Source organism: Petaurus breviceps, unplaced genomic scaffold (genome assembly GCF_028583685.1).
Source record: "Petaurus breviceps papuanus isolate PSGF00001 unplaced genomic scaffold, PetGlider_PUasm1.0 90977, whole genome shotgun sequence".
Lineage (NCBI taxonomy): Eukaryota > Metazoa > Chordata > Mammalia > Diprotodontia > Petauridae > Petaurus > Petaurus breviceps.
The window spans coordinates 44,581,837-44,595,509 of NW_027187391.1; the positions used below are offsets into that span (position 1 = coordinate 44,581,837).

The window sequence follows — 13,673 nt, forward strand, 5'->3', positions numbered from 1 at the left end:
TAGGTGTTTTGAAGTTATTCTCCTCTTCTGGAGTTATATCTTAGGTGTTCCTAGCACCATAATATCTCTTTATCATGGAAGCTTTTTTGTTCTGTTTTATTTTGTTGATAAATTCTTTTTTTTCCATCCTTATTTTCTTGATTGCAATTTTGTATTAGGGCTTGGTTTTGTGTACCTCTGCAGGGTATTTTGTGGCCTTCTATGTTGCCAATATGTATCCTCTGGAATTCTACTGCTGCTTTATCTAGACGTTGAGTGCTGTGTTCTTTAAGGATCACAGGTATGGTTCTGGACAGGGAGCTCCAAATTTTCAATAAACTCTAAGCAGTATGTCTAGAGCATAGTCTAAGTGTTGCCCTCCTGGACTTTCCAAGCTGCCTATTCCATAGTTTGGGTCTAAGTAACAAACTACAGATTGACCCCTAAGCAGAGCACCAGTAAAGTTGCTATCCCCAGTCACTATTAGTCAAGGGGAAAGGGATGCAAGTTCAGAACAACAGAGCTATAGAGCTCTCCCAGTCTGAGACCCAGGGCTAAATCTGAGATCCTGTTCTGGCATCAGGATGAAAGCAATGTCAGTCTATTCTGGCCTGACCCCAATATCACTATGGGGTCAGATCTTCTGTGCGTTTTTTTTAAATGATTCAATGACCCTCTCTTCTCTCTTCTCTGTCTCTGTCTGTCTGTCTCCAATTTTGATGCTAATTCCCCATCCTTCAAATTATTCCTCCAAATAAAAAAAGAAAAACTATACCCTTGTATAGTTTTGCCGTAGGCAAAAGTAGGAAAGAAAGGAAGGAAGGAAAGAAGGAGGGAAGGAAGAGAGAAAGGGAGGGAGGGAGGAAAGAAGGAAGTAATTTTGCCTATATGTGAAAATGTATGCTTCCTCCTGCACCCTTAGTCTCCCACCTCTCTCTCAGAAGGTTGGCAATATGTTTCATCATGAGTCTTCACGAACTGTAGGTGATCACTGCATATATCAGAGGTCTGAAATCTTTCAGAGTTGTTTTTCTTTGTATTGTTTTCTTAAGGTACAGATTGTCCTCCATGTTGTCCTCACTCTGAATCACTTTATAGAAATCTTTCTTCATCCCTTAAAGTTCCATTGTTCCTAGTTCCCTGCCATCACACAAAGAGCCACTATAAATATTTTTGCACATGTGGATCCTATTAATTTTTCTTTTGTCTCTTTGGGGCATAGTTGTAACAGTAGCATCACTGGGCCACAGGATGTGTTCTATCCAGTGGCTCTTTGGGCATGGTTTCAAGCTGCTTTCCAGTAGGACCGGACCACCTTGAAGCTTCACCTACAGCACATTAATATTAGCCTGCCCACCTGCCTCAATAACTGTTTTCATTTTTTTATCATTTTCAGCATTAAAGGAGAGAGGTGGAATCTCAGAGTTGTTTTCATTTGCACTTGTCTATTAGTGATTCTGAGTGACAGTAAAAGATTGAAGTTAACATTGGTAGAATATCATAGCATTTGCCCTGGATCACATAAATGTATGCATATTTAATTGAATCTCATCACACTTACCTACATCTCCATAGACATAGAGGCCTTTTGGAGGTTTTCTCTTTGCAAAAAGCTGCAAATTAAGAACAAAATTATAAATCTCCGATCCTGTAATTAAAGTGTATATGATTATACAATAATATAAAAATGTTCTTAATCACGATAAATACAAGATTAAGCATGGTATTATATTAAAAAAAAATTTACAAAAATGAGAAGGACCAATACGGCACGGTGGATAGAAAGTTAGACTCAGGTACTGTAAGATCTGAGTTCAAAACTGCCCTCAGACATTTACTAGCTGTGACTCTGGCAAAGTCAGCTAACCTTTGTTTACCTCTGTTTCCTTGTCTATAATCTAGAACTAACAGGAGTACCTACCTCCCAGGATCACTGTGAGGATAAAGTGAAATAATATTTGTAAAGCACTTTAAAAACCTCAAAGCACCATATAAATGCTAGGTATTATTTTTATGTTATTGTTATTATAAAAAGTTGGCAAGTGAAACAGCCCAAAGTAGATGTTGATAAATCTGCTTTGTGCTCTAATACTGTAATTCTTTCTTTTCTCCTCTTAACGTTTAGCACTAAAATCTCCAACTGGCAACAAGAACTTACAACAAGTCAGGCACTCTGGCTAAAATTATCTTTAATGCTCATAAATAAAGCATTTATTAATCTCATTAACAAAAAATTATATTAATTATGGATACAATAAAGGTATCCACTTTTTATCGATATATGTGTAATTATAAGGCAAAAAAGTTGAGTTCCTCTAAAGGAAAAATGTCAGTCAATTACTCTTTTTTTTTTTGGCTTTTTGGAGGGCAACTGGGGTTAAGTGACTTGCCCAAAGTCACACAGCTAGTAGGTGTTAAGTGTCTGAGGTCAGATTTGAACTTAGGTCCTCCTGACTCCAGGGCTGGCGCTCTATTCACTTCACCACCTAGCCTCCCCCAGTCAATTACTCTATGTGAAGCTTGGAGATGAGGTCACTAATTGCCTAGAGGATTCATTTTATGTATTAAGCTATTCTTCCTGTAGAGATGATCTAGGATAAAAATAAATGAGTTTGCAGAAAAGAACCTCTCCAGCCTAGTCTTATTTAAAAAAAAAAATCAAGATGAAAACAAAGTAACATTTCACTTTTCCAAAGGCCAATCATCTGGTTACTCCAGTCATCCCATGCACATTGGAGAACTAGAAAGCTGTTAATTACAAACAGGCAAAAAAGAAGTCAAAACTCCATATGTCTTAGTGCTAATGCAGTTTACTCAGAAGAGACCTTTCCATCAAGTTTTAATTCATAGTTCTCTACCTTTTACTTTACCCGCAATTCTAAGAAGTCTGGTGATATGGTTTCTCTACCCACAGCAGATTAAAAGCAGCAAATTAGAAACTGAGAGTGTACAAGTGGTAGAAACAGTAACAGAAGTGAGAAGCAAGACAGCAAGAAACCATAAAAAGCAGACCCATAAAAAAGTATAGTAATCCAGGGCCAATTAATGTAAAGACAAAAAGTTCCACATAATTCTGTAGCCCCTGATAGCATCACTGAATTGAATTACAGTAAAATAAATTATATTTTTAATAAACTGAATCACCAAAAAAAGATCAAGTTACATGCATACATACATTAAATACACATACTCTCAAAGAATATAGGAGAAATAAGGTGGAACATTTTTTTAAAATTTTCCATGAAAACTTGGTTAACTTTTTTTTTAAGTTAGGGAATTAAGAAAAAAAAAGTTAATAAGTATTTGTTATCTGGAAAAACAAAGTTATAAGGATCATCTCCTTTCCTAATGATATCAGACCTAACCTCCTTTGATCCTCACAACAACCTTGCAAAGAGTAAGTACCATATGTATTATTTTTCCAACCTTACAGATGAGGAAACTGAGGCTCAGTATATGTTAAATAATTTGCCCATGGTCACACAGCTATTACATGTCAGACTCAGGGTTCTAACCTAGGTCTTTCCTGCTCCAAGTTGAGCCCTTTTTCAATTATACCATAATGCTAAATGTATGTTACTGTGGTTTAAAAAAAAAAAAGGACCCCCAAGCCTTGCATTAATTCAATTCAACAAGCATTTTTTAAGTACATGAGCAAGGCACAAATGATTACTTGAATTATTTTCCATACAAGGAAAATATTTTTAAAATTTAGTGAGTTTCTCCTTCTACATAGATCCACCCTTCCCCCCCCCCCTTATCATTATGGCACTATGTAAGCCCAAACCATAAACATAGAGAAGAGGGATTAAATGAGTACTAGTCTCTGATTCTACACATACATGAAGTAAGCGCATGAAGGTGAGATCTGGGACAAATGTTATCTCACACTTCAATCCAGCATGGTAGCTTGTGGATCCAGTGGATCAGATGCTAGATTTGGAGTCAAGAAGTCTTAGGTTCAAATCAGGCCTCAGGCACTTACTAGCTATGTGGCCCTGGGCAAGTCACTTAACCTCTGTAATAGCAAGCACCCTAGCACACCCAGGATGGCCTGCTAGCACAGGTTCTTTGATCTGCTTTGCTAAAGGAAAGATAACTTTTAAAGTGGTCAACAATCTTACTTTGATTACAGATAAGTAGAAAATACAAGCAAAGAAATCATCACAGAGATTCAACAGACAGAGCTCCTACTGTCTGAACAAAGCAATACAATCACCTACATACACCACCGTGTCAGGAGAGCACAAACCTCTGAGTAGTCAGGAGGCTCTTAACAAATGGCTCAGAGTCCCATCCAGGGAATCAAAAGGCCCCTCAAAGCAAAATGCCAACCTCTCAGAATATATAAGTAGGACTTGGTCCCTGATGGACTTAGAGTCAGAAGTCACGAAACCTATATGACTCAGCACAGCTGTGAATTATCAGGGTTCAAAGAAGATTAATCCTTCAGATGTTTACAATTTAGCCTAGGCCTGGGAAACTGAACTCCAAAAAGAAAACAACAAAAATCCCACCTTGCATTTACAACCTCTCTGTGCCTCCATTTCCTCATCTATAGAATGAAAAGGTTGAACTCAGTGGCTGCTAAGATAGTTTCCAACTCCAAATCCATCATCTGGTGATCCAGTGCAGCCCCATGGGGTTTAACACAGGCACCACTTGGAAAGTAGGCCTCTACTCAGACTCTATCTGAAGCTAATGCTAGAAAACGTACTGAAGGAATGACGACCTGAGTCAGCCTCAGTACTGAAAAGCCCCTCTTTGGTGCCCTAGATAAGAAGTCACTTGGATGGGTGTGTTTAGAGAAGAAGAAAAAGAAGGTAAGAGAATGTCATTTATCATGAATTTCACAATGTTCAGCATTCTGGCTGAGCAGTCTTCAAACACTATTCATTTAGAAATCCAATTCTTTGTTTTTTGTTGTTTTGCAAATCCATGGACTTATTCCAACTTACTGTACAAAGTTCATTCTCTCTCTGTTCCTCTTTGATGTCTTTACAAAATCTAGCACCTGCCTTTTGTGTCCCTTCTACCTCACCACCATTTGTGCACGGGTATGATCTCTTTTTTTGGTTGTTATTTCTGCCAGCTGGAACAGCCTTCATGTATTTCTTTGCACTGCTGACTCTATACATTTTCAAATCTAAAAGAAAACATCTTTACTCTTTTGCCAAAACCTGTTAATTTTTCTCATTTTACTATTTTATTATAATTCTTTCTATACACTAGATAACTGATTTGTTTCCAAAGTTCTCAGAAAAACTGAATTATGCTCTCAAGTGATTTTTAAAACAGAAAAATTTCTTCATCAAGTCTAATACTATTTAACTATATACACCTAGCACTGTTCATTAGAAATTCTTCAAAATAAAAATACTTCCCCACAGAATATTTTTAATTGGTGAATCTCAAAGTAACTAATTCATGAACCTTCACAATATTCTTGAAAAGTAGGTAAAATTTTAGGAACTCCTATAGAACTGTGTACCTACTACAATGCATCAAGTTTCAAGCAATACAAATTAGTCCTAATTTATAAATAGGATTCAATAACACAATCAGGAATAGAGCTTAGGAGTCCTATTTCCTGATTTGACTAGTAATTTTTTTTCTCTTTTTTCTTGAATGTCCTAACATACTGTATTAAACTTGTTTGCCATCTATTATTTTGAAAATGTTAAAAGGAGTGATTCAGAAGTCTAAAAGCACAACATAAATGTCCCTTAAAGTGAACATGAAGACTCTAATTAAAATAACTAACTTATGCCTAAAAGGTTTTGCTACATATAAGAGTTTTCAAAACTGTAGCTATATATGTGCATTATGTACTTTGCACATTTAGTAGATACTAAGGCACAAAGACACACAGAAAGATAGTCTAGCAGAAGATAGATTACCCTCATAAGCCCCAATAAAGTAGCAATGGAGACACTGAAAAGAAACACATTTGCCAATAATGTCCACAAGATTAAACACTGCCAATGAGACAAAAAGCAAACCAAAAAAGCACTTTGATACCATTGAAAAAATATTATGAAGAATTGCAGAAAGGAAAAAAAAAAACTCAGAAGAAAGATACACAATTATCAGTACTTGCATGAGAAACAATGCAAACAATTCTAGAATCAGAATCTCAGACTAGAAAGGACCTCCAAGATATCTAGACCAATACATACTTTAGTAGAGATCCTATCAATAAAATCTCCAACAATTGTTCCGCAGACTACATTTGAAGCCTGCTAGTGATAGGCAACTCGCAAGCTCCAGGAACAGTCCATTCTCTTTTGTATAGCTCTCAAAAGAAAGTTACATCGAACTGGAATCTGAGACTCTATAATATAGTTTTCCCCCCGTGGGACTAAGCAAAACAAGTCTACTAAACACTTTTTCAACTACCTGGTGATAGACAACATGTATCTCCTAAATTTCTCTTTCTCAGCTAAACAATCTCAGTTTCCTCAGTAAAACATGAAATAAAACACTTCACAATCCCAGTCACAATCTTATGAACGTACTTCAGGTTGTTAATATCGTTTCTTCAAATGTGGCACTCAGAATTGAAGACAATAACCCAGAGTAGTGTAGAGAGGGGATGTGATTTCAACTCTTCTGGGAATTTCCCTGAGGCTAATCTTCCCTAAGATCAAATAAGCTTCTGACACTATATTACTTTTCTAATACTTACTGAATTTGCAAAACTATGAAAATCTCCAGGTCTTTTCTATATGAATGGTTGTAGTCTCCTTAAACCTACAAAGATACAGCAGAAAAAGAAAACTTCCAGAAGATCAATAGCATTAATGAATACTGATGCAAAAATGTTAAATAAAATACTTACTAAAATGTTTACATAATCAAGCAGTTTATTTCTTAAGTAGTATTTATAGTAAAAATCTAAGGATGGGGGCAGCTAGGTGGCACAGTGGGGCAGCTAGGTGATGCAGTGAATAAAGCACCAGCCCTGCAGTCACGAAGTCTTGAGTTCAAATGCGACCTCAGATACTTAACACTTACTAGCTGTGTGACCTTAGGCAAGTCACTTAACTCCAATTGCCCTGCCTTCCCCCATCCAAAAAGAAAAAAAATAAAAGGATGATTCAATATTGAGAAAAACCAGTAACAAAAATGATATATCAATACATGGAGAAAAAAGTATTTTTATAAACTATAGTACCCAATTACACAAAAAATTCAAAAAAGTATTCAAATTGAAAGATGTTTCCATAACATTATAAAAATTATTGGTTTTGATTTTATAAATCTGGTTTATGATTTTCTACAGATGGCTTCAGTAGCACATGAATAGAAGCGAAGGAGGTAGATGGTAGGAATAAGTCAGGTATAGGGTTTTGTAAACAAGAACTAATATAATAGGAAAATGGAACACTAGAAGAATTTCAACTAAAAATAAGAATAAAGCAAAGACTATTCGTTGTTAACAGTAAATTAGGGCAGTAAATCCATCCTAACCATAGTGCTAAGTAACTAAGGGAATAATTGTTGGTGATGAAGTTGTTAAAATATCTCTGCAGATATTATGGCTATGTTTTTAGAAAATCTAAGAGCCTTGAACAACAAAAAAAGGTAAAATACCTACTTACTCATCTCTACAAAGTCCTTATGAAAATGATCAACATACATATCAAAGGGGATCAGAGATAAAAATATGAGAGAAGTAGGTTGGCTTTCAGAGTTGATTTTTCTATAGCAAACCACAACTTCACAGTTATAAATGGACTCAAAATTGTATAAAATACAAAATCCAACTATGTCTATTTTTTGTTTACTTAAAAAAGCATTTGGCTCAGTGAAGCAAAATGTAGCCTTTAAAGTTCTAGCAGGGGATTCTCCTGTGTATTATGAAGCTCATACAAGACTCTGATACATACAGCCATGAGTATAACTTTGTTAATCTGCCTGTGCTTCCCTTCCCCACCCTAGTTCCTCACACTACACAATTTCCATAACCTACTCTGCCACTTTTACCACAGCTATACACAAAGATAATCAAACCCTTGATCTTGCCATCACTCATAAATATTACACTTCCGCGTTTATGACCTCTCTAATTGCTTTGTTTGATCATAACATTTTCATTCCATTATTCCCTAGACCTTATGACCCCCAAACCCTGTTCATTATTCTCATCATGACATCCAGTCCCTCTAAACCTCAGTTCTTTCACAGGCCATCAGCCTTGCCATGTCTAAACTCTCTTTTCTTCCTTATCTAAACATCTCAGTGAGCAATGTCGAACTCTACACAAGCCTATATACTTGAATCTCTTGCCCTTTTGTCCTATTGTCAAACATGCCTCGCCAAACCCTATACCTGACTTATTCCTACCATCTACCTCCTTCGCTTCTATTCATGTGCTACTGAAGCCATCTGTAGAAAATCATAAACCAGAGTGACCTGATACACTACAAATTTTTGCTACAGAATCTCAACGAAGCCCTTACTGGAGCCAGGCAATCCTTTTATACGTCCTAAATCCATTCCCTATCCCATTCATCATAGTAGCTATTCTGAACCTTTTCATCTTTTCTCACGCCTCCAATGCCTCTCTTCCCCACTTTCTCAATTGAGGATTTTGCCTCACACTTCTCCCCTACTTCTCATCTTATATCACTTCGATGTCTTCCCTCACTAATCTCTTCTTTTGTCATCATCTTACATGAAGACATGGTCCTTCACAAACCCTTTAACACACACAAGTGATTCTATCCCCTTCTGACTCCTGCACAAGACTTCCCTTTTCTACTGCCCCCTCTCTCTAATCTTCACTCTCACCTTATCTACTGGTACCTTCCCTGCTGCCTATAAACATGCCCATGTTTCCCTAGTCCTTAATCTGGAATCTTGATCCAGTAAGATTCATTATGGACCCTGCTTTAAACTAATTTGATCAAATTGTTGGAGTTTATTCTTGGAAGTAACAGAACCTTACACATAATATAACCCCATTTATACCAAAATATTGATTGCAGTGTTTTTTGTGGTAAAATTGTGGCAAAGAATCGGAAACAAAGTAGATGCTTATCCATTGAGAACGGCTTAAAAAACTGTGGTTACAGGAATGTAATAGAATATAACTGTGCTTAAGAAATGAAAAATATGATGAATATAAAGAAGCCAGGAAAGGTTTACATGGTCTGATGCAAAGGGAAGTAAGCAGACACAAGAAAACAATAAACACATAAATGGAAAGGACAAAAAACAGCAAAACAACCAAAAGTGAACACTGAAATGTTACAAAGAACAAGCTTATTCCCCAAGAAGAGATAAGAGAAGGTATTTTCTTCTACTCCTCTGCAGAAATGGGAGGTTCACAGGGGTGGCCCATTGCATATATTTTCAGACTTTTTTCAATGCACTGATCTGTTTTGATGAATGTTTTTCTCATCTTCCTCTTTCTTTTTTTTTTCTTTAAAGATATTCTCTGGTGCATGGGATGGCTTTCTGGGAAAAGGGAGGGGAAGGATATAAAAGGAAGTTTAGGTGATGTAAATATGAAATAAATTAATAATTATTTTTAAAAGGAAGTGCCTTATTACCAGCGTTATTTCTATATAATGCAATCTGAAGGCATAAGTGCTAAAAATAGCTTTATACTGAGTAAAATGTATTTTTTTTGAATCTTTATTTTATATATATATATTCTTCAATATGTGGAGTACCCATATGAGTTCTCAGTGTCCTGGGAATTCAAAACACTGCAAACAAGTAATGAAACTAAATCCCCAAAGTCTGAATCTATGGAAACTAAAAAGTGGTCCCACTTCCCAACCTGGTTTCCTGTTCAACTCCTCACTTGCTAACCACTTGCATGGAATATATCATCTCTCAGACTGACAAAGCAACAGCTTAAATCAGAGTTGAAAACTCACTAATTCTGCTTGTTTATACTTTTTTGTTGGCAGATATATAAGTAAACGCTTGTCTACACTCTATATCTTGCCCAGGGTCCAGTACTGTGCCCTACACACTTACTAAATGCCATATGCACTTACCAAGTGTTTGCAGAATTAATTAATTTACTCTGACTAGTAAATAGAACTTTTTTGGTTCAAATGGCTAGCTTCTTCAGAGCCTGATAGATTAAAATCAATATATATCCTGCTTATATAAACTAAGTACTTTATCAGGGGAAATGACATTAAGCAGTTGACAATGTAAGAATTTGGAAGCTTTCTATATTTTATAAAAGACTTCATTTACAGTAATCACAATAGGAGTGTTCAATGTCTTCATTTCTGTGAGTTTAGAAAGCTTAATATTTACAAAAATACTAATCAAACTGAAATTCACTTAGATTTCACTAAAAACACTTGCATACACAAATAACATCCTCCACAATGAGTAATAAACTAAAAACAGGCACGTTTGCCATTCTGACAAAATAGTTTTCAGAATGTTTTTATATCAAATTTTTTGAGACACTTTTGAACTATAATTGTCAAAATGTATCATGAGTCACACTTCAAATATATCTGTACATTTACACAGTGGGCAGGTAAATAAATGGTTTTCCAGATTAGCTGCTGAAACTTTTTAAGATTAAACTACAACAAAACAAACATGCCATCTTTCTGCCCACATTTGATTTAATGATTCCCCTTATTTCCTTTTGTTCCCTGAAATTTTTGTTATGTTCCTTTAAAAAAAAAAAAAACACAAGCCAGCGTGGTCAGGAGTGATACCATACAAGTTATAAAGTAAAACAGCACATGTTCAGCCCCCTCTGGATGACTGTCCTCCACCTGTTCCCAGGTAACTATCAGTGTGACAATCAGATGACAAAGGTAATGTTACCAAAATAAAAAAGAGCATCGTTTTCAAATTGTTTAAAATGTGACAACTCTATTTTTTCCCAATTTCATTTCCCCCTCCCCAGATCCGTTATTATCTCTCAAACGAAAAAGAATCAGAGACAATGATTCCAGCTGGAATGCTGAGTATAATTACTTCTTTAAAAAGAACTGGCATTATATCATTCTCAACATAGACCACTTCTTGATAAAAGTAGATCACTTCAGGTTTCTAAGAACATCTTTAAAAACTAAAAAGCTGAACTACATGTTAGCTCCCATAAATTGCTGTTAAATGAAAATCTTTTTTAATACATTTAGCTAATTTGCAAAAGGCCTCTCTGTAATCTAAAGTACACTAATTTGTTCAGTTTGCTGGCATAATTAAGTCTAATTTAAGTCTCTGAATAACCAGTACGCAGAGTGAAGAAGGGAAAAAAAAGGTATCTTAGACCAAAACAACTCCAGCATACTAGAGTAACAAACAACTGATAACTTCTAATTAGGACAAAATTTAAAGATTTAAATAACTTCTAAGGGACATTGAGAGGCAGATGTCACAGGACAATTACTCAAAGAAAATCCTTCTTGCCTAATTACCTCTTGAAAGTCATTTTAAATGTGACTCTGTATAAACTGTAGAGGAATCTAGTAAGAAAATATCTGGCTTAAGAAACACCTAGATCCAGAGAACCCACAAAAGGTCAGATTTATTATAGACCTGAAAGAACTGTAGAATTTTATTAAGATGGGAGTACCCCGGGGCGGCCAGGTAGCACAGTGAGTAAGAGCACCGGCTCCAGTGTTGAGAAGACCTGGTGATCAAATCCCAAGCCCGTGTAACCTTGAGCAAGTTACTTAACCCCAATTGCTTAGGGGCAGCCAGGTGGCTCAGTGAGTAAGAGCACCGGCTCCAGTATTGGGATGACCTGGATCAAATCCGGGCTCAGATACTCAGCACCACACCCAGAAATAACTGGCCGTGTAACCTTGAGCAAGTTACTTAACCCCGATTGCTTAAAAAAAAAAAAGATGGGAGTACCCTAAGACCATCCCCAAATAGTGTTGAATTCCTGAAATTAAACCTGCAAATAGAGGCATCTTTTTATAGATTAAGAAAAGCCAGACTGGGGCAGAGTCAAGATGGCGGAGTAGAAATAGGGCCTCCTTGAGGCTCTGGCTCTCACCACCTCCAATCCATGCAAAAGGGGACTCTGAACAAACTTTGGAGCTACAGAACCCACAAATGACACAGAGAAGCTAACCTCCCACTGAGGACAGACCAACAGGCCGGCAGGAATAGGCCAGTGCAGCTCTGTGGGAGCTGAGCCCAGCCCTACACAGAGGTTTTAGCCCCAGAGCGGGCCTGACCAGCTGCAGACTGGAGGGCCTCCAGATCACAAGCAACTGTGGTGATCCAGAATTATCAACACATAGATGCTAAGGACAAAGTGAGAGGTCAGTGCAGTGTGGATTTTGAGACCCAGTAGTTGGGAGTACATGGGCTTTTGCTCCCAGGGCAAGAAGCCTCTGAGGGCTGCAGCGCAGCTGCCTCCATGTGGCAGCTTCAGCTCCTGGCCTGCAGAGTGTAGAGGGACCAAGCACCAGTCTGAGGGGTAATCGCTCTTGCTTTAACCTGCTTGGATCTGGTTTGCTGTCTAGGGTGGAGGTCCTGGGGTATGTGACCAGCTTGCCAGAGCGTGTGGAAGCCTCAGAGAGGGCACCCAACTAATACCTCCAGCAGCTGAGAAAACCCCAGCATTTGGTACGAAGCTCCCTGTCTGGTAGCAGAGTCCTACTGTGGCAAAAAGCCCAAAAGTCAAGAAATTGAGTGGCAACATGACCAGGCAAAGGAAGCAAAACAAACAGAAGAATCCAACATTAGACTCATATTTTAGGGACAAAAAGGATCAAAGCATGGGACAGGAGGAAGACAGTGAAGTCAGAACTCCTGTACCAAAAACTTCAAAGGAAAATACAAGCTTGTTACAGGCCATAGAGGACCTTAAGAAGCAGATAAGAGAAGTGGAGGAAAAATTGGGAAGAGAAATGAGAACGATGCAGAAAATTATGAAATGAGAGTCGTCAGCCTGACTGAGGAAAATAACACCTTAAAAAACAGACTAACTCAAATGGCAAAAGAGGTTCAAAAAGGCAATGAGGAGTTAAGAATGCCTTAAAAAGCTGAATTTGCCAGATGGAAAAAGAATCTCAAAAGCTCACTGAGGAGAATCATTCCTTCAGAATTAGATTGGAGCAAATGGAAGCTAATGACTTCATAAGAAATCAAGATGCTGTAAAACAGATCCAAACAAATGAAAGAAGAGAAGGCAATGTGAAATATCTCACTGGAAAAACCACTGACCTGGAAAATAGATCCAGGAAAGATAATTTAAAAATTATTGGACTACCTGAAAGCCATGATCAAAGAAAGAACCTAGAAATCATCCTCCAAAAAATTCTCAAGGAAAACTGCCCTGATGTTTTAGAAACAGAGGCCAAAATAGAGGTTGAAAGAATCCACCAATCACCTCTTAAAAAAAGATCCCAAAAAGAAAACTCCTAGGAATATTATAGCCAGGTTCCTGAATTCCCAGATCAAGGAGAAAATATTACAAGCAGCCAGGAAGAAACAATTTGAATATTGTGGAAACACAATCAGGATAACACAGGATCTGGCAGCTTCTACATTGAGGGATAGAAGGGCTTGGAATATGATATTCCAGAGGATCTGGGATTAAAACCAAGAATCAGGAGTGGCCAGGTGGCACAGTGAGTAAGAGCACTGGCCCCAGAGTCAGGAGACCTGGGATTGGTTCCAGCCTCAGATACTTCACACACACACACACACACACACACACACACACACACACACACACA

General features: G+C 37.3%; 1 protein-coding gene across 1 annotated transcript in view; it reads right to left on the reverse strand.

Annotated features, from left to right (window-relative positions):
* AFG1L (AFG1 like ATPase) overlaps positions 1-13,673 on the reverse strand; it is a 190,347-nt gene that overhangs the window by 151,999 nt on the left and 24,675 nt on the right. Inside the window, exon 3 of the mRNA XM_069077098.1 lies at positions 1,541-1,592. Coding sequence (XP_068933199.1) covers positions 1,541-1,592 — 52 coding nt within the window. The remainder of the gene's footprint in view (positions 1-1,540; positions 1,593-13,673) is intronic.